The sequence below is a fragment of the Lissotriton vulgaris genome, chromosome 5 (assembly GCF_964263255.1).
Source record: "Lissotriton vulgaris chromosome 5, aLisVul1.2, whole genome shotgun sequence".
NCBI classification, from domain to species: Eukaryota; Metazoa; Chordata; class Amphibia; order Caudata; family Salamandridae; genus Lissotriton; species Lissotriton vulgaris.
In genome coordinates this window covers 1466585055-1466608264 of record NC_141693.1, presented here as the reverse complement: position 1 = coordinate 1466608264, position 23210 = coordinate 1466585055, and the positions used below count along the sequence as shown (strand labels likewise).

The window sequence follows — 23210 nt, the reverse complement described above, 5'->3', positions numbered from 1 at the left end:
TTGCAGGAGTCGAAAGAGCATCTTTCAGCACTCGTCCCAACTCGTGTAGGACGTCTGATTCCCAAATTCAAAAGCCTATCTTGTACAGGTATGATTCCCCTTTGACCCTGCGGTTGTAGATCTAGAGTACCTGTCCACTAGGGTGGTGTTCAATTCCTCATGCTTCGCCACTTACCTTTACCCATAGGCACCCCTGACCTCGTCCGTCTCCCCGTTCTAACCTTGACAGCGGACAACTACCTAGTCCCCGGTCCACTTTGATCAAGCAAGGTAAGAATTGGTCCTCCTCTACTTTTGCCATTGTGTTTATGCCTAGCCTTAACACTGGAGGCTAATCGCTGCCCTTAAATCCCCAGTGTGACTACGCCCTCCCCTACAGTGAGCGCTACCTACCGCATCCCAGCTCTCTACACCTGTCAAGTGGCCTTGCAGACCAGTAGGGTAAGCTGTGCGAGAAAATCGGTCTTGATGCTGAAAGGTTTCTTGTAAAGGTCTCGAGTATAAACCTGACATGGAGATATTTTTCGTTCTAGATAAACCCCCCCGGCCCTGATGAGAGTCCTCCCATTGTACAGGACTCGAAACGCGTAGGCCCTCTGCAAAGTGCTGCTCTCTCAAAAAGTGGAATACTCAAACAAATGAGAACTCGAATGCTTTAACCTGTGTATATACAATGTGTGACATTATTTAAATTGTTCACGAGTAATCCCGTGTTGTGTGTATATATGTATAGATAGATGGTACATTACAGATGAGTATTGGTTGAGCAGCCTTTGTTTCTTTCTTTCTGAGTTTCTTTCTTTCTGAATTTCTTTCTTTTCCCTTTAGATAATTCTTTAAGTTATGTACATATGGATGTCTGATTTTGTATGTGTGTGATATGAAAGACTAGTTGAATGAGTGTTGTATAATATAATGGTGTAGTACTGTATAAAATGCATTAATTCCTTTGAAACAATTTTCTCTGAATTGATTGAATAAAACGCTATTTATTAGCAATATCGTAGGTTGGAATGAGTTTTTCTAGCTTATGAACTAAATTGTATGTCTAATTTACACATCAGTTTTGGCATTTTCTTCGGTTTATTATGTTTAATGCTCAGCCTAACTGATTAGGAGCAAACTCGTCGTTGTTTATTGGGCCCCGTAATCTCCAGCCGCTGCTCCCCCTACGGCCCCACCCCCCACTCGCCTACTCGCCGCCCCGCTCCCGCCTCCCAGCTGCTCCTCCTTCCCACCTCCCCATATATTGTGGCTGCGCACAGCGAGGACGCCTAAGGCAAGCATGCGTGCGCCTGTCCGTGCCCGGACCACGGCCAGCGGCAGAATCCCTGGTCCCCGCAAACGCCACGACACCCGTCTCCACTACAACTCCACGCACTCAAGGCCGGACGATAATGCACCTGCTGCCTGGCCGCCCTGAAGAAGCACCCAAGGACCCTTCTCCTGCCAGAACTGCAACTTCACCAGCATCCAGCCTGCCAAACCACCAACCATAGAACCCAACTACCTCAAATGCATCCTTCTCAACACCCGCTCCGCCCACAAACACGCCATTTAACTCTGGGACCTACTCGATAAGCATGGGCGGATTTTGCGGATCCACGATCCACAAATTTGCGGATTTGCGTATTCGCGGATGCGCAAAATCCACGGATTCGCGGATTTGGATTGCGCTCGTGAAAGTCAAGGATACAAAGGCCTCTATCCAGCATCACAGCTGATTTTCGACGGTAGATTTGGGAAGAAGGCACACCTGCCCAGCCTCGACGACGCTCACGATTGTTTTTGGGCCGATGAATGAATCACTGAATTTGAGCTTCAACTAGTTCCAGCGACCATGTGTGTGTTACTATGCAATCGCCCCGAAGGGCGCAGGGGTCCCTTGAGTGAGCTGTCCATCATAGTGGGTAAATGGTGGGAAGACGGTGCACACCACAAGTATGTGAGCGGGACCAAACGTGCGGGGCTTCCATGTGAGTTCACATGCCTCTTGTGTGTATAAAAGCTCAGAGACCAATCAAAGCAGCAGATCAAGAGAAAGAAGCTCCTGGTCACAGGAACAGCACAAGGATTGTGCTTGTGAAAGTCAAGGATACAAAGGCCTCTATCCAGCATCACATCTGATTTTCGACGGTAGATTTGGGAAGAAGGCACACCTGCCCAGCCTCGACGACGCTCACGATTGTTTTTGGGCTGATGAATGAATCACGGAATTTGAGCTTCAACTAGTTCCAGCGACCATGTGTGTGTTACTATGCAATCGCCCCGAAGGGCGCAGGGGTCCCTTGAGTGAGCTGTCAACCTATAATCCTGTAACTATTTTAGGATGGCGCCGGCAAGCTGCCAGCGCCATCCTAAAATAGTTACTAAGTTAGCTTCAACAGGAAGCACTAATAGATAAAATAAAGCAGGTGCTCGAGCACCTGCTTTATTTTATCTATTAGTGCTTCCTGATGAAGCTAATTTAGTAACTATTTTAGGATGGCACTGGCAGCTTGCCGGCGCCATCCTAAAATAGTTACAACTTCAAGCTTGAAGGCTTGAACTTTTGCCCTTCGAATCCGCTGCTCGCGGATTCGCAGATTTTCGGTAAATTTGCGGATTGCGGATTTACCGAAAATCCGCGAAATCCGCGAGCGAACGGATTTTGCGCCCACACTTACTACTCGACTCCAAATCCCCAGACGTCGTCTTCCTCGCGGAGACCTGGATGAACCCCTCCTCGGCACCCGACATTGCCATAGCAATCCCGGAAGGCTATAAGATCACCCGCAAGTACCGCACCAATGGAGTAGGAGGAGGAATTGCCATCGTCCACAGGAACACCCTCAAAATCTCGACAAACACCGACGACACCCTCAGCACCGCCCAACATCTGCAGTTCCAGATCCACACCGACCCCAACACCACCCTCAGTCTACAGACCCCCCAGGCCCGACCACAGTTCAGTGACTCCATCGCCAACTTCGTCAGCACACACGCCCTCTTCTCCATTGACTACATCCTCCTCGGGGACCTGAACTTCCACCTCGAGAACAACAACGCCGCCAATTCTTCCACCTTGATCGCCAACCTCGGACTCTGTCAACCGTCACAACACCCACCCATGCCACCGGCCACACGCTTGACCCCATCTTCTCCGCAAGCTCCCACGTCTCCTTCAACCACACCACCAAACTCCACTGGACTGACCACCGGTGCATCCACTTCACCTTCCAGAAACCCACCGAGCACCACCGCACCCAACAGACGTTTCGCCGTTGCTGGAGCAAAGACCATCTATCAACTGCCCTCGCCAATAGCCCTCCCTCAGGCCCGAGCGACCCCGACGTCGGCGACTGCAACCTCATACAATGGATCGCCCGCAACCTCATACAATGGATCAACGACTGCGCCAACACACTCGCACCGCTCAAAAAACCCTCCAACAGCCACAACAGCAAGAAAGTCAACTGGTTCATCGATGACCTCCAGACTTCCAAGCAAACATGCCGAAAGCTAGAGAAGAACTGGATCCATGAACGAACACCAGAAAGCTATGCAGCCCACAAGAACACCACCCGCAGACCCCACCACCTCATCACATCCGCCAAAAGGACCTCCTTCAAAGACGGCCTAGACAACAACACACACAACAACAAAGAGCTCTTCAACATCGTGAAGGAACTCTCCAACACCAAAGACATCCCACCATTACAAGACCTGTGCGACTCGCTGCTCACCTTCTTCCACTGCAAGATCGCAGACATTCACGACAGCTTCAACACCACGATCTCCCCGGCAACCACTGAGACCTCTGCCCCACAACCACCATCCGCAAAAATCGCCTGCTCTCCTGGACCAACATCAACGATGACGACACCATCAAAATCATGAATACCATCCACTCTGGATCCCTGTCAGACCCATGCCCGCACCACATCTTCTACAAAGCCAGCACCACCATCGCACTCCATCTCCGGAAAGCCATCAACATCTCCTTCGAGACAGCGACCTTCCCGGAGAGCTGGAAGCACCCCAAGATCAACGCCTTACTCAAGAAACCCAAGGCGGACCCCAAGGAACTCAAGAACTTTTGACCCATCTCCCTGCTCCCGTTCCCAGCAAAGGTCATCGAGAAGGCCGTCAACAAACAACTGACCAGCTTCCTCGATAACAGCATCCTAGACCCGTCCCAGTCTGGGTTCTGCAGCAACCACAGCACCGAAACTGCCCTCATCGCCACCACCGATGACATCAGGGCCCTGCTAGACTACGGAGAAACCATTGCCCTCATCCTCCTGGACCTGTCAGCCGCCTTCTACACGGTCTCCCACTGCACACTACGAACACGCTTCCACAATGCAGGGATCCGAGAAGGCCCTCGACTGGACCTCTTCCTTCCGCTACGGCAGAACACAGAGCGTCCGCCTTCCCCCTTCCGCTCCGTAGCCACCGAGATCATCTGCAACATACCCCAGGGTTCATCCCTCAGCCCAAAGCTGATCAACATCTACATGACACCGCTCGCCCACGTCGCCCGACTGCACGACTCAACATCATCTCTTACGTCGATGACACCCAGCTGATTATCTCCCTCACCAAGGACTCCTACACCGCCAAAACCAACCTCCACGAAGGAATGAAGGCCGTTGCCGACTGGATGAAGAATAGCCGACTGAAGCTGAACTCGGACAAGACGTAGGTCCTCATCCTCGGATCCACCCCCTCGGCCTGGGACGACTCCTGGAGACCAACTGCTCGAGGAACAGCTCCGACACCCACCGACCACGCACAAAACCTAGGGGTCATCCTCAACTCAACCCTCTCCATGACGAAGCAAGTAAACGCCGTCTTTTCCTCCAGCTGCAACACCCTCTGCGTGCTCCGCAGGATCTACAAGTGGATCCCGACCGAAACGATAAGGACCGTCACCCATGCCCTCGTCAGCAGCAGACTGGACAAAGGAAACGCCCTCTATGCAGGAGCCCCGGCCAAACTCCTGAAGCGACTCCAACGCATCCAGAACGCCTCCGCACGCCTGATCCTCGACATCCCTTCCCGCAACCACATCACACCCCACCTGACAGACCTGCACTGGCTCCCTATGGACAAGAGGATAACCTTCAAACTCCTCACCCACGCACACAAGGCACTCCAGAACACCGGACCAGCATACCTCAACAGCCGACACAGCTTCTACACCCCCACCCGCCAGCTCCGCTCGGCCGACCTCGCCTGTGCCGCTGTCCCCCGCATCCGGAGAGTGAACGCCGACGGCAGATCATTCTCCCACCTCGCCGCCAAGACATGGAACACCCTCCCCATCCCCCTACGGCAGACCCAAGACCTACTGACCTTCAGAAGACTCCTCAAGACATGGCTCTTCGAACAGTAGCAGTTTCTCCCTCACACCTAGAGCCATGAGACCCTCACAGGTATGTAGCACGCTTTACAAATGCTATGATTGATTGATTGATTGATCTCCCACAGGGAAGAAAAAATGTATCTATTAGATATTGGTGCATAGGGATTGTGATACACAAAACATAATTTTGAAGGACAAAACTTAGAATAGGCTTTCATTATTTCACCTTTTGAATTCCGAACCCCATCTTTACGAATTTTAAAAGTTGTGCTAATAATTACTCTTACTGAGGGCCAAACTGAAAGTTTTCTGCATCAAGAGAAACCGCCCAGACACAATTTGTCCTTGGAGTAAATATTTACGCCGTCACTGAATAGCTGTTGGGTGGTGCCATGTCACATGTGACACAGTTCCCTACTGACACTGCCGGTATGGATTCCTAAACCACTGAATGCAAAGTGTTGTTGACAAAAAAGGCACACAAGAACCGCTCAGGATTTCACCTCTGCAGGGATCGACCTGATAGGTATTAAGTTGCAAACCAAGTTGCAAGTGGTGGTATGGTATGCTATGGTATATTTTATTTAAAGTAGTACACATACAACAATGGTTCGCAGTGCTTTCGAGGGACACAACAAGATTACTAAAAGATAAAACATCCTGAAGTATTAATAGTTAATGTATTGCGTATTTGTATAGCGCGGACTGTCACCCAAAGGGTATTCTGGCGCTTTGACTTATCCAGACCAACGCAAAACACAGCACTACACTGCCCTGGGGAATAGATGGGACTTCAAGCCTTTCTTAAATGAGAAGAGTTCCCCTGTGCTCCTTAGAGTCACTGGCAGAGAATTCCAAAGTTTGGCCGCAGTGTATCCAAAGGAACGGCCTCCCATCCGTATCCTCTGGATCTTAGGGACTGTGACCAGATATGCCGATGAAGATCGCAGGGCTCTGGAGGTCGAATACCAGGAAAAAAGCTCTTGTAGCGGGACAGGCCCCTGATCATGGAGGGCCCTAAACACTATACACAACGCTTTAAAACAAATGCGCTGGTGGACAGGTAACCAGTGGAGGTCCTTAAGCGCAAGGGATGAAGAAGCCGAACGCAGTCGAGAAAGGGCCAGTTTAGCAGCCAAATTCTGGATGCTCTGCAATTTTCTGATCAAAATACCAGGGGCACCCAGAAGCAGTGCGTTGCAGTAGTCGAGCCTACTGAGAATAATACTACGCACTACTTCTGGTCTAGCTTGAGCCGGAAGCATAGGGAGAATCTTACGTAGAATGCGGAGCAGCATCATACATGTAGCAACAGTTTTGTTTACAAAAACATTCAGCTGCAAATTTGGTCTAAACATAACGCCCAAATTACGAGCGGAATCTGAAGATGGTTTTACGCTCTTTTCCGAAAAACCAGAGAAGAGAAGGAAGTGCCCATGATTTCAAAGAAATGTTGTTCCACTCTTTTACAACAGCGACCAAGGCAGCTCTGTTGTCAAGCGAGGCGCTTTTATCCTCCAGAGTGTTCAGCAAAAATGTGTCATTGGAGCATAATGTGCATTTTGGGATGTTCAGCTGGAATCAGGTTGCCATAAATGCTGGAGAAGTTGCATGAATAATGATTACCAAAATCTAGGTAGATGAAGCTTCCATACTCCAAAAAGATCCGAATTCGGTCCATTATTACAGTAATATTATGCTCTATGTTAATTTGTTAAAAATATGATCTAAAATGAATATGTTTTTACATTGTAAATTGACATATTTAATAACCTTTTTTATATTTAACGTGGCATTTGTTTTAATAAAATGTAACTGCATTTCTTTTGATGCTATACATTACATTAAATAACGTTAATACATGATAAATATTTAGATATTTTACTTTAGGTGAGATTTAGTTTTTCTGATTTAAATCAGAAAATAATTTAAATTTCATTTAATACAGTCAAAATAATTAAATGTTATACTACGTTATCAATGCTGTAAATTTTTTTACATTGTTCTACAATTAAAATAAATATATAACAATATGTAACATTAATATTTAACATTCAAATATTCTTTTTTATTTTTGTGAAAGTTTAATACACTTTAACACTTTTACCTACATTTTACAATAGAGATATAAATATAGAACTACAAATATATGTCATATTTTAAATATCAAAATGTATTCATCTATATTTCTAAAAAGCTGAAATAAATTATTTCAATTAAATATTATTTCCTATGGGATTCTGCAGAAGGGTGTTGGAATATCATTGTTTTGCCCTGTGTGATGCTGGAACTGGACTTATTGCTGCTCCTTTTTGGCTGTAGTAACTTTACACTTTTCTAATTTGGCTCCACCCTTTGTTTCAGAGGCTAGAGACAAGTAAGTCTACACTTTTAGGTGACTTTATGTTTGGAAATGGTGAATAGTCAAAAGCAGTAAAATTACTCAAAAGTATATTAGTAATCTGGCACATGTAGTTTTGCTCATGTGCAAGTTTACCCTTGTGAATAGGCCTGGTGTGTTCTAATATTGCCTTTGAACCTCCCCCATTCAGTGACATAATCACAACTACTAATTCTATAAATAGCAGCAACTTCAAAGCAAAAAAGCATGGCAGACACTGCAGCTAAAGCTATGAGTGTATTGGTGTCTATGCACAGACATGCATGGCTACATATATCTTACTCACACTGTGATTATTGTTACATTGAGAAATATTGATCTTTTCATGGGAAATCATTATTTGTGCCTGCCACTAAAAAGGTATTGCAAAATGTGCAGACCATGAATGGCAACTGTAACATATTGAGTAACATCTCATGAACTGCCCCTAAGTCAATGTCTCCCCAGTCTTCTTATGCTTTTACCAACTGCTAAGTCAGACACCTTTCTGTAGGCAAATTACCTTTCTGTCACAAAAAAACATAGATGACATTCTAAAGCGAAATTCTCTACAATCTCTGCAGCAAGATAGCAAAACATTACATGAAGTAAGCCTAATGTTTCGTTTATCGCCAAAGTGTACGTATCCCCGGCAGTGAGGAAAGCCGTTGTTGGGGTTGGGCACCCACCACCAGTGCTTAATTTGTAAAAAAATAAAGTGCAGGTGCTGAAAATTTTGCCAAGGAGACCATAGCTCACTTCTTCCTCCGGTGACCCCACTTTCAACACTCACACTGCCTCAGTCTCTATCTTCTAACCTTGATCTGTTGTCTGTCCCCTAAGTCTTTTTTCTAAGAGTCTATCCTCTCGCCTCTCTAATTGTGTTCTAATATCTTTGTCACACCTGGTGTGTTACTTTATTCCATGTATTTCTGGTTTGCCCTCTATTCATTCTAGCCCTGCCCTTTTTCCTCTTCACTTTTATCCATGATCTGCTCTCTCCCCCCTCGATCTTGGCTTTTTACTATCACTCTTCTAGCAGTGATTGGCTATTTCTCCGTTTTATCATATGTCTGCTTTTTTTCCTCTGTCCTGTCCTCTACATCCTTTCATTCTATCTTCTTTCTTCTTAATGCTCTCTTCTTCACATCATGGCTGCTTTCTCTTTGTATCTGATTTGCTCTCCTTTTCTTCTACTGAGCTCAGTCTTATCTATCTCCTCTCTTGTTGCTTCCTTCTCCTTTTACTTCTGCTCTCGCTCTCTCTCATCTATAACACTGCTGCTGCCTGTGACCCCTGTCATCAGCCTGTACATGTCCCTGCTATTTTGAACTCTGCGTTTTCCTCTTGTCATTCCTAAAAAAGTGGAAGATGGCTTGTTTTACTTTCTTACCTACACGGAGTGCAAAAACAAAATGTTTACCAGCCAGTCACCATGCAATGTATGTTATTCTTTTTCTTTTGGATATGAACAATTAATATTGAGTCCACCACCAACAGGGTCAGATATTGTAGCCCTGGCCCTGTGAAAGAAGTGGCGGTGCTGAGCACCTGAAAGCACCTGCTCAAATTAAGCACTGCCCACCACACAATATTACTGAGTCTAAAATATAACATTTGAGGCTATAATCAAAGGGCCTCATTATGAATGGCCCAGTTTTTACCCTGGTCTTCTCCTGAGATTTTCCAATTGCCCTGTCAACATTAAGATACCTTGGGCCGGAAAAGAACCAAAATGGCTGCCTCGGCAGATGTGCTCTGTTGCAGCTCTGCTGAATAATAAATCTTCCCATTCTGCTGCACCCATTTCCCCCCCTCCACCCTACCATCAAGCACAGACAACTGAGCCCCAGTGACAAACCTCTAAAGAGGCCCATACAACACAAATACTGACTTGAGTCCTGAAGGAGAAGGAGGATGGCGGGCGGCAGCAGGCATCCCTGCTGGAGGAGCCAGGAGGTATCTGACACAAGGGCAGAGGAAGGGGGGAGGAGGCCCATTAAAGGAGTCTAACAGAAACTCTGCAATCAGCCACACCAGGCATGAGAGCAGAGAAGAAGGACTGAGACAGCACACCAGGGCACGAGCATTGTACTGGGAGATGTGCCACCCTGGGGATGCCTTACCGACCATCGCTGAGTGAATGCCTGAGCCCCAACAAGAACGAGAGGCGTAGTGAGTGCCCGCGGCTGGGGAGTTGTTGATTCACTGGGCTGCAGATACACTGGCTTGGGCTGGCTCCCACAGCGCTCCCAGCAACTGCAGAGGAGAAATTGAAACCTGTGGCCGAGGCAGAGGAAGGCTGGCCGGGCCCCTGGATGGGGAACAGGATACAAAGCTGGGAAGGAATCATCCCCTAGAAGAGCCTCAGGCCCTATGGTGAGGTGACCCCCACATGCTGAAGGACAGAGTAATTCAAAGGAATTAGCCCATCGGAAAGAGCTTAAAACCCTTCTCTTTGACTCCTGCATAAACCTCAGCTGGTATCACTTTAGTTGGGGATCCTGTGGGCGATCCTTCTGCCAGCGCTGGGACGGCTCCTTGGAGGTAGCCGTGCACTTCACAAATGTATTGTATTGTATATAAAAAACAAGAAGTATGAACAATTTGAGGCACAACTAAGAGGAGGAATCCGATGACAGCGCCCAGAGGTGGATTAGGATAAACATATCAGCAGAGGTGTAGAGTGAGGACTCAAAGGTTCTTAAAAGAGTGGCAGAACAGGCAATGAGAGTAACCTGGGGGGGCGGGGGGAGGGGGTCTTCTAGCTGCCTCCCCAAGGGCCTCTCTATACAATGAAGTGCAGGGATTCTGACTAAGTCAGGGCATCAGCAATGAGTACCATGTTAAGATGAAAATGTAAGTCTATAAATAAGGTGTGGGTGGGGGATCAGGGGAAACCTGGAACAAACCATATGCTTTCATATTGAAAGTTGACCCCAACCATATTCCAATAAGCACTGGAAGTGGTAATTCCTAGATGAATGCCAGGAGCATGCAATGGGGGTGCTGGGCAGGATGCCTACACCATACATGTGACTGATGGGAGCATTGCAAAGATTGCCCAATCGAACGTTGGGGAAAGGCCCGCATTGAATGACACCATGCTCCTACCTTCCCTCTCCAACCCAACCTGAAACAACTAGTTCTGGAAATAAATAAATCTATGAAGGGTAAAATAGATAATTTAGCAATAAATGTTAAGTTGCTGATTTTACAGAATCTTGACAAAATATGGGATTATACTTCGGAAGCAGAACAGAGAATATCTGAAGAAGAGGATGGGCTCCTAAACTTAGCCAAGCAATTCCTGAGCTACAGCGTACCACTAAATAACAGGAGGACAAGCTAATGGACCTTGACACAGGTTTAGGCTCCAAAATTGTTTGTCAACTAAGGCTACTTGAGGGAACAGAAACATCCCATAGAACTCTTTGATGAAACTTTCTACCTAGCCTATTCAGGGATCAAGATGCCATGAAAGATATACAAATTCATAAAGTGCTTAGAACGCCAATTTTACCCCTCACTATGGGAAGCCACTCCTAGAATTGGGCGTATTTTCAGAAATTCCACTTGTAATTCCTAATTTTCCCACTGAATTTTACCCAGAGAATTCAGATGTTTGGAGCAGGGAAAATACGTAAGTGAATGGATCAATTTAATACTATAACCTTCATACACACACATTCTTTCTCCCTCTGCCTCACTATTTTCTCCATCTTCGCTTTCATACACTCCTCCTTTATTCTTGCTGATATTCTCTCATTCATGTCTCCTTCACTAACTTCATCACTTTCATGTCTTCTCTCACACCTCTCTTTCTCAAGCCAAATCTAAGGAAATAGAATTAGAGTGTGGGCACAGATTGGCAGGACTTTACAGGACTTAATGCTGTAAGTTAAACATTGTATTTTAAATGCAATGGTAGTACAGCATCAGTGTATTGTATTGCAAGGTCGGACAATCAAGGCCATGAAGATACCCTATGGCGCTAACATGTGACTTAGGAAGCCAGAGCTCGGAACCTGGCAGGAAGTTTCTGAGATTAGAGACCAGCTCACACTTAGAGGAGAGCCAACACTAAGGGGCCCATTAGTATGTCGGGTGGATCGATACAGCCCGCATGGCGGTGGAGATACGCCCGACATTTCCCCCCCGCCCGCATGCAAATTCCCCTGCCATATTACAATGGCGGGGGGACCCCGGTGGACGGAAAGACCGTCCGCCGGTTTTCCGCCCGGTCTGTTAATATGGTGCCGCCACGGAAAGGCATGCTGTTTCCAACATCGGGAGCCCGTAGCAGGCCCCCAGGGATTCTGGGGATTAGAGGGGGTGCACAGGGGGGGTACCTATGGTACCCCCTGCATTTCAATGAACAACTTGGCAGGCACCACGGGGTGCCTGTCACATTGTGCATTGAAATGCACAACTTGCATTTTTGGCATTGCGGCGGGCGGTGCTGAAAGCACCACCCGCCGCAATGCCAAATAGCAATGCCAATAGCGGGTGCATCCTAATTGTAGTTGTGGGACCACTGCATGCATTGCGGGCGGTCCCATTTCCCGGGGCTCTGCCCGCCATACTACTCTCGCCCCTAAGTCTCTTGTTAAATATGTAGGGCCTAAAGTTGGTATTCTTAGTATATCATGACTAAAAAAAGAGCAGCCCCATAATTGAGCATTGGTTGTGCAGTGCTACAACCACAAACTGACGCCATGAATGTATTGAACACCCATTGAGCCACCAGACAGGTCATATGGGTAGTAGAAGTTGTGCAAACCCTGCTTTTATGGCGAGCTGGTTAATTGTGAATGTGGGATGCGATGCAGAGTAGAGGTAAGTTACTCCAGAATGACCGGGTGGGTGAGCTTGAGTTTAGGGATTGTCATTGTTGGCATGGTGTTGGTTCAGTTGGGGTTCTTTTGACTGAGGAGGGTAATGTGTAAGCATCTTTCTGTGCCTAGGGCTTCCTGTGGAATGCATGCATGGTTAAATAATATCTGATTTTCCACCTTGGTAGATTAAACCCACCTCGCCATCCATTGATGTGGCACCCATCTGATCCTGCAGCTCCACAGGTGGGCCAGGCATCATGGATGTTCCAGTGTCAGCAATCGCTTGGCATCCATCTTGGAAGAAGACAATCTCATCACCAACGTCAATGCTGTTGAAAGATATAAAACATGTATTGGATAGACAGAAAATGGGCTAAACAGGTGATGCAAAGTGAAGGGATGGGTCGCTGTGAGATTAGATCCCATCCATACAGGAATGTATCAGCAGCCAATGAAAACTTTGCATGCAGGGTCTTACTTGTCCAGCTTGATTTTCCAGTATCCCTATGCAGTGACCGGCACCCAGTTCAGCTCTCCTGCGAAATGGGGGGAGCCAATGCCACCAAAAATCATTCCCACCTACAGGCGGTTTGGGTTCCTGCACAGTGGACAAACTATAGAAAATCACTGGGTTTTGTGTTTCTTCTACAGATCTGTTAACCTCTTCCACAAATGGTATTTCTTTTTAGTAAAGCCATTTTTGAAAGATTTCATAAACTCTGATTCTTTGATCGAGTGCAGTCGCCCTTGAGCCTTTTCGCTGAGATCTCCTGAATGATTTAGAAGTTTATGGAGTAAATTATATTGAATATGTACTCCTTTAGGTGTTGCTGAAAGAGAACTATCGAAATAGTAATAAATACATTTGGCTGGAATTCACGTGAAGCATTGCATACATTTGTGCCCATCCGACCAGAGACTGTATTTGTATTCCTCACCAATGTGTTCATTCCTTTAACCTGAATTTTAAAATCTCTCCTAAATTCAGATTTGAAGATCTTATTTCTTTTGGTTTTTGATATTCTCTTCTCTGTGGAATTTCTTCTGCCCTTACTTTCGAATTTCTTTCTTTATTATGAGTTTCACTTTCCTTTTATCTTTCTCTGGAATGTAATTCTCTGTATTCCCCAAGTTTTAAAGCCCCTTCCTTTAATAACCTACTACTGTCGGATCTTATTTTATACGGTGAGGGTAATTCACAATATGGTGTTTTAAAGACCCCTGAATACAGAGCACATGCGTGCACGTGTAACGCCCTCCAGACACCATCAGGAAGTGCACGGATTTAATAAGCATATCATTGCAGTTGTTGATTGCTGGAAAATTAAAAAACCTATTGAAAACATGCAGCTTTAGTCCATAAAATGGGACATTCGGCAGGTCTAAGATTTGATCAAATTGTCCTATGTTCCACTATTTTTGGGGCAAGTAATATTATGAACGTCATGTAATATTCTTGTTACTGGAAGAATAACCAGGCTCGATTCTGTCCTTGTCTAAACGTAGGAACCAAAGGTGATTGCTGGTGATGGCTTACCTACCAAAATGTTCTTCTTTGGTAAACCCATATACAGAAAGTGCGGCTAGATTAACACTTCAACACTTGTCTCTAGAAGTGCAAGACACTATGGTGTGCCAAAGCGAATCAAACACCGGGCCTTCATTTAAAATGAATGAGTTCCACTGCTGTGCGGATGGGGTGTTGGGAATACAAATGGGGCCCGCAAAAAGTCTGGGTGACCAATGAGGATAATTTCGGCCTCCTCCTTGCACTCACTGCCTGGACTGAGACCACCTCCCCTCTTCTGCCACAGCCAGTGGCATAACCCAGGCCCCGGCAACCCATGCGGTGCATTCAGCCCAAGACCAATGAATATTTGTGAGACTTGGTGACCCTCAGCACATTCTGCGATTCCGGGTGGGGGGGGGGGGGGTTACCATTTTGTGTCACACCACTGGCAATATATTGTGGACATACCTTGGATCTCTCATTTTCCATTGGTCGATCTGTACCTAGAACCCTATAGATGCCCATTTATTTATTTTCTCTTCCACACCTAATTCTTCCATTTACATTTGTTTTATGCAGATGAGGCACAAATATCTCTCTCTTGTTTACATCCATTTATGTTGCTGCTCACAATTAACTTGTTCTCCTGGGGGCTGATAACTTCCGAAAAGAGTGTCCATTTATGAACAAATTACTGTAGACTAAGGTTCTGTTTTTGTTTTCAATCTATTTACACTCCTGCTCACTTTTCAACTTTACACACAACTTTACACACTCTTTCTAATCCTTCTTGCTCACTTTTAAACTTTACATAATCTTTCTAATCTATCTTTTCCCAATCGTATTTACAATGAAGTCTCACAATCTCAGCAACCTGCACCCTAACTTTTATTACCACGAATATCTTTCATTCTTTGTCCTTCCCAGCTGCTAAACCCCCCTCATAATACCGATTGTGTTTTCGTACACTGTGAGACTCCTGCCTGCCTATAGATTAACCTACAGATAATAGCTATCTACCTCTGGCTTACATTCATATTAGTTCTGTTGCATTAGCCATCAAAGGTCAGTCACAGCTTTCTGGAACTACTGTCTCAGCTGCAACTTCCCCGGTTCAAGTTTCTCGGAGAATTTGCTTCTCCTGAGCCTTGGTTCTGTGCCTTGTCCACTAAGTTATTAGTCACTTCTTGGCAATCTGATTCTAAGAAGACTCCAAGAAAGATGACAGGCAGTTCCCATCATTTCTCATATTTTCAACTTCTGAACTCTTCTCCTTCGCTAGTCTGAGCGCAATTTTTCTTTTTGTGGACGTCTAGGGAGGCAGCGCCGCGCTCGAAGGCAAAGGGAGGGGCCAAGAGGGCCGGGCAGAGGGGAAAGAAGAGAGCGCTTGAATTTGTGGAGGAGGTGGGGGGAGGTGCCGGGGGGAGGGGGGGGGGGGAGGGGAAGCCCGATATGCGGTGGCAGAGCTGGAAGAGCAGGGGGGGTAGAGGCGGGGACCCAGGTGGTGGCGCCAGTGGAGGGTGGGGGGGTGGGGTGGCGGGCCGGGGGGCTGAGGGTGGTGAGGGGGCCGTGGGGGAGGGGGGGCGTGGTACGGGAGGGGGGGCGGGGCCGAGGCGCGAGGAGCAGGGGGGCTGCTGGCGGGGGGGGGGGGTGAGGGTGCGGGGGGGCGGTTTCCCCGCTCTTGATTGAGGAGACTGATGTGGGGGGGGGACACGGAGCTGGAGTGGAGCTCGTCTTCATCGGAGGAGGGAGGGGGCATGGCAGGTACGAGCAGGCAGGCATCGCCGGGGTGGCGGGGGAGGGGTGGAGAGGGGGGACAGGCGGAGGGGTGTGGGTGGCCAGGGGTGCTTGGGGGGGGGTGCGCGGAGGCAGAGGAGCGGCGGGCGGGAGGGGTGGGCCGGGGCTGGGGGGGTGGGTTGGTGGGGGTAGCGGAGGGGAGGCTGGGAAGTGTGGGGGGGCGGGGGGAGGTGGCGGGCCAGGGGGGAGTTACGGCATTGGAGAGGGGAGGGGGGTGCAACAGAGGGGGCATGCGGAGTGGGACGTGGGGGGGGGGTGCAGGCCGAGTTGGGGTTCCGGGGGGGTGGGGAGGTCCGGGGGGCTGGGATTGGGATGGGGGTTGGGGCCTGGGTGGCGGGGGGGATCCCATCGCGGCACGGAGGGCACTCTGCAGGTTGGGGGCGTGGGGCGGCACTGGGATGGGGGAGCGGGGGAGGGGGTGGCGCTTGGGGGGGTAAGGGGGGTGTTTTCACCCTGGCATGCTGGACTCCACCTTTTTTCCTTGGCAGGTGCTGTTTGCGAGGCGCTCGGGTGAGCAGCATGCGGCTCGAACCCACCGAGAGGATGGGCCGGCTCTGTCTGCGGGCGGCCGAGCTCCAGCGAGGGACCTGGCTCATGACCGCGGCGTATGGAGGCGGGATTCGTCTCCGCCGGCCCCACCCCGAAGGGTCTTTACGGCCGCCGGGGGTAGGGGAGTGAGGATGGATGCTCATACTTCTGATTGGACTGCGAGTGTGGCGGATGTGTGTGGACTTGGTGGATTTGATGCGGGTGTGACGTGAGAGAGCGGGTTTGAGCCGGCTGGAACCCCAAGTGGGGGGCCGGGGTGGTGTGGAGCCGGCTGATGGAGAGTCGGAGGAGAAAGGAGAGATTCGGGAGGACGGGGGGTCTTGTAATGTTGGTGGCAGTGTATTGCAGGTGCCAGCAAGGCGAGAAGTGCCCAGAGTGACGGCCCCCTCAGCTCCACTGGTTAGGCGGCGGGATCCGGCAAGGACGCCGACCTTGACGCCAGGTAAGGCGGGAGACGGAGCGGGGAGTGGCAAGCAGCGCTGTGTGCAGGTTTCGGTAGGGACTGGGGGCGAAGGGGAAGATGGTTGGCGGTTGGTGCGAGGACGGTACGTGCAGGATGCGGGAGTGGGCACGGACGGCGCGGCGTCAGGGGGAACAGGGCCAAGCGCGGGCGGCGGGTCGGCAGCGGTAGGTGGGAAGGAGCCGGCGGGCGAGGGGAAGGAGAGTTGTGTGATGCCGGTGCGTAAGTTACCGTACATGGGGCTGACTAAGCCGCTGGGGGCACACCTTTCGGTGGCGACGATGGAGAAGATCTGGAAAGGGGAGTACATTGACATTTTGAAGCTTCTCCACAGGGAGTTGACGTCCAAGGAGGGGTCAAAGGAGGAAGAGCAGGAGTTAGCTAGGCGCCCAAAGGTGCCCCTGATGCTAGACAACTAGTCAGCTGCTTTCCTCATATACGCGAGCGTGTATTGCGAGAAGTTTCCGGACCGGTCCGTCGCGCTTTTCAAGTACATGGATGTGGTGCAGAGGGCACAGGTGACTTACGGTAGGTTTGCGTGGTCACACTATGACGAGGAATTCCGGGCGCGCATGGCGGCAGACCCGGAAGCGCAATGGGGGGAGCTGGATTCGGATCTGTACCAACAGACGATGGGCGGGGCCAAGTTTGGCCACACCATTTACACGGCAAGCGGTTTGCCGCTGGTGCCGCCCCCCTTTGCAGCCCACCCCACCCGTGGGGGGGGGACAGGGAGACTCTGGTGGCCAGGCCATGGTTGGGGCCTGCTGGGACTTCAATCGAGGAGCCTGCGGGCGGGCGGCATGCCGTTTCTGGCACGAGTGCTCGACTTGCGGACGACGGCACCCAGCGCTCCGGTGTTGCGGGCTCGGGGGCCCGCCAGGACAGCAGCCCACGCAGGGAGGTGCGCCGGCCAGAGAGGGACAGGGTGGTGGGAGGGGGGGAGGCAGGGGGGGAGCCAGAGCTTTGGGCAAAGGCTCGTATGCCGGTTAGGATCGAGCGGATGAAGCCCTGGTTGGTGGCATATCCGCGGGCGGAGGATACTGCGGTGCTGAGTCGGGGGTTCCGGGAGGGGTTTTGGCTGGGCTATGAGGGCACCCGGATTGCTCGCTGGGCGGACAATCTGAAGTCAGTGAACGCGCACAAGGGCATTGTGAGGGAGAAACTGTTCAAGGAGGTCAGCGAAGGTCGGATGGCAGGCCCCTTCACGGAACCGCCGTTGCCGGGCTTGATCATCTCCCTCATCGGGGTGGTGCCCAAGAAGGAGGAGGGGCAGTTCTGGCTGATACAGCATTTGTCTTGGCCGGAAGGGAAGTCGGTCAATGCCTACATTTCGGCAGAATTGGCGTCAGTGACTTTCGGTGGACGTGGCGCGGAGGCTCGTCTCGGCGGCGGGAAGGGGCGCACTGATGGCAAAATGCAATGTCAAGTCGGCCTTTCGACTCCTTCCGGTGCACCCGGCGGATCACCATTTGTTGGGGATCCAGTTCCAGGTACTCATATTTGTGGACAAGGCGCTGCCGATGGGGTGCTCCATTTCCTGCGCGCTATTTGAGCATTTCAGTTCATTCCTGCAGTGGGTTTTTTCCAGGCGCACAGGCTCGGAGTCAGTGACGCACGATCTGGATGATTTCTTCCTGGTGGGGCGGCCCGGAGCGGCGGACTGTCAGCGGCAGCTGGATGGTTTGGCCGGGTTGATGGGGGAATTTGGGGTTCCCCTGGCGCCAGAGAAGACGTGCGGTCCCAGTACGGTGTTGTCCTTTCTCGGTATCGAGCTCGACTCGGTCGCCATAGAAGCGCGCCTACCGGAAGACAAGAGGTCAGCGATGCTGGTTCTGGTGGATGGGATGTTGGCAAAGAGGAAGGTGACGGTGAGAGAGGTGCAGGTGCTGCTGGGGCATTTGAATTTTGCTTGCCGCGTGGTGCGGACGGGTCGAACGTTTTGCCGGCGTTTGGGTTTGGCGTTGTCCGGTTTGACCTTGCCTCATCACCACGTGCACCTCTCGGCGGGAATGAAGGAGGATCTGCGCATGTGGCGAGCATTCTTGGAATGATTCAATGGAGTGCCCATTGTGCCGGCGGAGGACTGGGAGTGGGACGTCACCATGTACTCGGATGCAGCGGGCGTTGGCGGTTTTGGTCTGTATTGGGAGGGAAAATGGTGTGCGGAGCAGTGGCCGGAGCACTGGCAGGCAGGCGGGAGGAGTATTGCGTTTTTGGAGTTGTTCCCGTTGGTGTTGGCGGTCACGGTGTGGTCGGGGGCGCTGGCCCAGAAGTGCGTGCTGTTTCGAGTGGACAACATGGCCGTCGTGCAGGTGGTGAACAGGCATTCGGCTCGGGACCCGCAGGTGCTGAAGTTGATGAGGGTGTTTGTTTTGCGTTGCTTGGAGAATGACATCCTGTTTCAGGCGCGCCACGTTCCAGGAGTGGACAATGACATTGCGGATGCTTTGTCTCGTTCACAGTGGGAGAGGTTCCATGGGCTAGCCACGGCGGCGGAGGAAGTCAGGACGCCGGTGCCGGAGGACCTGTGGTCGGTGGGCGAGGCCGGGTCTTTCAGTTGGTGAAGGCGTCGGTAGAGGTGTCAACATGGAAGGCGTACGAGCAAGCGTGGGAGGAATTCCTGCAGTCAGGTGCGGTGAGGCGAGGGGACCGGTGGCGGTGCGAGGAACAGGTAGTAAGGTTCATGCTGGCACTCATGGCTAGAGCGCTGTTGCGGGTGTCGATTGCGGGCAAGTTGTCGGCGGTGGCGTTCATGGGAAAATTGTGGTGGGGTTACCCTCCGTCGGCAGGGGAATTGGGGACCCGGCTGCTGGAGGGGTGGGCGAGAGAGAGGGGTGCGAAGGTGCGGCTGCGACGTCCCATCACGGTGGGGTTGCTGGAAGGAGTCATTGGCGCGCTCTCGGCGGTGTGCAGGGATGAGGGCGAGGCGGTGCGTTTTTCTACCCTGATGTCCTGGCTGTTCTTTGGAGCGTTTTGGGTGTCGGAGTTGCTGGGGGCAACCTTCGCACTTCCCCTCCCCTTCCCACTGAGAGCACTCTGAAATGTAATGATTTGACAATTGCATTTAAGTATCTTTCTTTTTGAAATATTTGATACAATAGGCTGATTAATGTACGCAAATACCAATATTGCGTGAATACAAATATTGCAGAAATAAATGCAAATAAATGTTTTCTTCTTGATTCTCTTTGATAAATGTGTGTAAATCTATGGCAAATGGTTATATGGTGAGTATCAGTTTGATATGGTACAGACTGAATATAGTACATTAGTCTTATTGTAACTCGGACCACTTCTTCTTTGTACTGTTATATGGACCCAGGTCCTTGAGTTCTAAGGGCCCACCCCTTTATTACTCATATGGGAGCAAGAGGGAGGCGGGGGTGTTGTGGGAGGATGTGGAGTTGCGAGCGCAGGAGGTGGCGGTGCGTTTGCGTCGTTCGAAGACGGATCAGCGGGGGGTCGGGACTTGGGTGGTACTGACACCGGGCGGCGGGGAGGGGGTGTGCCCCGCAGCGTGGGGGAGGAGGTTGATGGCAGGCCACGGCGAGAAGGAGGAGGAGGTTTTTGGTCAAGGTGGGGGTGACGGAGTGACAGCGGCACAGGCTTTGTGGGTTCTGCGGCGCGCCCTGCGGTACATGGGTGAGAACCCGCTGGCGTCTGGGTCGCATTCCTTCCGGATCGGGGCGGCGACGGAGGCGGCTCAGAGGGGTTGGGGTAAGGAGGAGATACAGAGGCTGGGACGGTGGAAGTCGGATTGTTACCGGATGTATGTGCGGTTGAGGGAGGCGGATGGGGTGTTGTAACACTGATTCCCGATTTTGATATATGTGTCTTTACAGGTGCTGTGGCGGGGCCGGAGGTGGCTGTTCTGAATGTATTTATTGTTGGACACTCATTCGTCAAGAGGGCGGAACAGGCAGAGTGGGACAGGCATCGGACACTCAATTTCGGATTGGATGCAGGGTTGTATCGTTGTCATTGGAGGGGAAAAGGGGGTAGGCGTTGGCATGAGTTGTTTCCCTTGTTGAACACAGTGGTGAGAGGGGGTGTGTGCCCGAATGTGGTGGTGATTCATCTGGGCGAAAACGATTTGGTGCAGTGCAAGGGGCTGGCGTTGCTCAAGCAAAGGAAGAGGGACCTGAGGGAAATTAAGAAGCAATGGGCGGGCTGTCATGTTATCTGGTCCGAGTGTATTCCCAGGCGGATTTGGAGGGGAGCGGAGCACCCAGGAGCCATAGACAGGGCACGGAGGAAGATTAATCGGGAGATGAGGGAATTTTGTGCCAGGGAGGGGGTGGGGAGGATGGAGCACCCGGAGTTGCGCTATGGCGCGGTCTATTTTTTCAGGGAGGATGGGGGTCACCTGTCCAGGTATGGCATGGAATTGTACATCGTCCAGTTGAAGGAAGCTTTGGATGGGGCGTTGGGGGTGCTCAGGTATCCCAGAAGGCAGGAGTCTAGGGGGGGTCGAAAGTCGTAAGCGATTTTCTAGTGGCGCTTTCCTAAGGAGATAGGGTGGATTTGCTGGAGGCCTGGGACTGTATGGTAGGCGGGGGTGAGGTCATGGAGGTCACTGTGGCATTCAGTTGGGGGGTAGGTTGCTGAGCGGATGTGTTGTATTTTCGGTTGCAATGTTGGGGTTAACTTTAGGGGTGGGGGTGTGGGGCTGTCAGGCAGTTGTTATTTAGTGAGCAGTAGTTTTGTTCGGCACAGGCCAGGTGGGACATTGTTGTAGGTGCACCTGATTCCAATAAAGTGGCCTTTATCACACTATTTTGGTGTCTGTGTCAGTGCTTCCCCCCCTCACCTACTGGTGTGCCCCAATGGGGATTTGGGGGGGTGGCCGACCAGCGGGAGGCTCTCCCCCCCCCCACCCCCCCCCCCCGGGGAAGTTTGGGGCACCAGGGGAGGGAGGGAGGAAGTTTGGCACACGGGGCTCCCCGTAGCTGGCTCTTCTTGGGCTGGTTGGGCTGGTTGGGCTCCTTTGGGCTTGTTTTGGGCTTCGTCCCTATTTATATGGCCATTTTGGGTCACTGCACACTGTTTCGTGGTGCAGTGACACAGCAGCCAGGGGTCCGTAGGCAGATTTTTGGTCCCTCCCTCCCTCCCTGTAAATTATTTCCCCCGGGTTTGTGTGGCGGGGTGGGTCCTGGTTTCTGAGGGGTTTAGTTGGTCGATGGTGCACTGGTTAGGGTGTTTAAAGTTGTGGTGTCGCTGGAACAGGTGCGGTTGCTGGGGGCGCTTTCCTAAGGAGATAGGGTGGATTTGCTGGAAGCCTGGGACTGTATGGTAGGCGGGGTGAGGTCATGGAGGTCACTGTGGCATTCAGTTGGGGGGTAGGTTGCTGAGCGGATGTGTTGTATTTTCGGTTGCAATGTTGGGGTTAACTTTAGGGGTGGGGGTGGGGGGCTGTCAGGCAGTTATTTAGTGAGCAGTAGTTTTGTTCGGCACAGGCCAGGTGGGACTTTTTTGTAGGTGCAGCTGATTCCAATAAAGTGGCCTTTATCACACTATTTTGGTGTCTGTGTCAGTGCTTCCCCCCCCCCCCCCCCCTCACCTACTGGTGTGCCCCAAAGACACAGGGGATATAACTGCAGCTCCCCCAGGTTGCTCCTATCTTCGTGGAGCAGGGAGCAGCAGCGGCACAACAAGAATTTTGTGTGTTGTCCCGTTTTTTTTAGGTTTCGCTGGTGAGCGGAGCCGATTAGGCTCCGCCTCCAGAGAAATCTAATGAGTATAGTAAGCACTATGGAAGACGCCCCCCCGTCCGATTGGCTAGCTCCATAAACGGAGCCTAGCCATTGGACGAGGGGCCTGTCCGTCAATGCCGGACCAGACACGGGGGGCGTTCCCGACATTCTTTGGCTTTTGCCGACGTCACGGGATGCCGGGAACGCCCCCGTGTCTGGTCCGGCCGGCCGTGCTTGCTGCTGTCCTCCCTCCTCCCGCCGTCCCCACGTTTCCCTCCTCCCTCCCGACGTCCGTGTCCTTTCCCGCCCCCCTCGTCCTCTCCCGCCCCCCTCGTCCTCTCCCGCCCGCCCCCCTCGTCCTCTCCGAGGTTTCTGCGATGTTTCTTCAGCCGGCCGGCCGGCCAGCCAATCCTAGCGCGGCCGGCCGGAAGTGCCCGCCCCCCGCCGCCCAGGGGAAGAAGGAAGACGGCGGCCCACAACAAGTATGGCGGCCCACGCGGGGCTCCCGTGGCCTGCCTGGAGGGAGCCCCGGAAGAAGCGGAGGACGTTGCCGGGCAGGACAGCTGCAGCCCCGCGCCTCCGCCCCCGGTGAGTGCTGTGTTGCGTGGCTCCGCACGCAGGGTGCAACGG

The 23210-nt window shown here is 51.2% G+C and overlaps 1 protein-coding gene across 1 annotated transcript in view; it reads right to left on the bottom strand.

The window, feature by feature from the left end:
* Window positions 1-23210, bottom strand: part of CTSE (cathepsin E) — a 153627-nt gene that overhangs the window by 65052 nt on the left and 65365 nt on the right. The window contains 2 exon segments of the mRNA XM_086919711.1: window positions 12765-12897; window positions 13047-13166. Coding sequence (XP_086775837.1) covers window positions 12765-12897; window positions 13047-13166 — 253 coding nt within the window.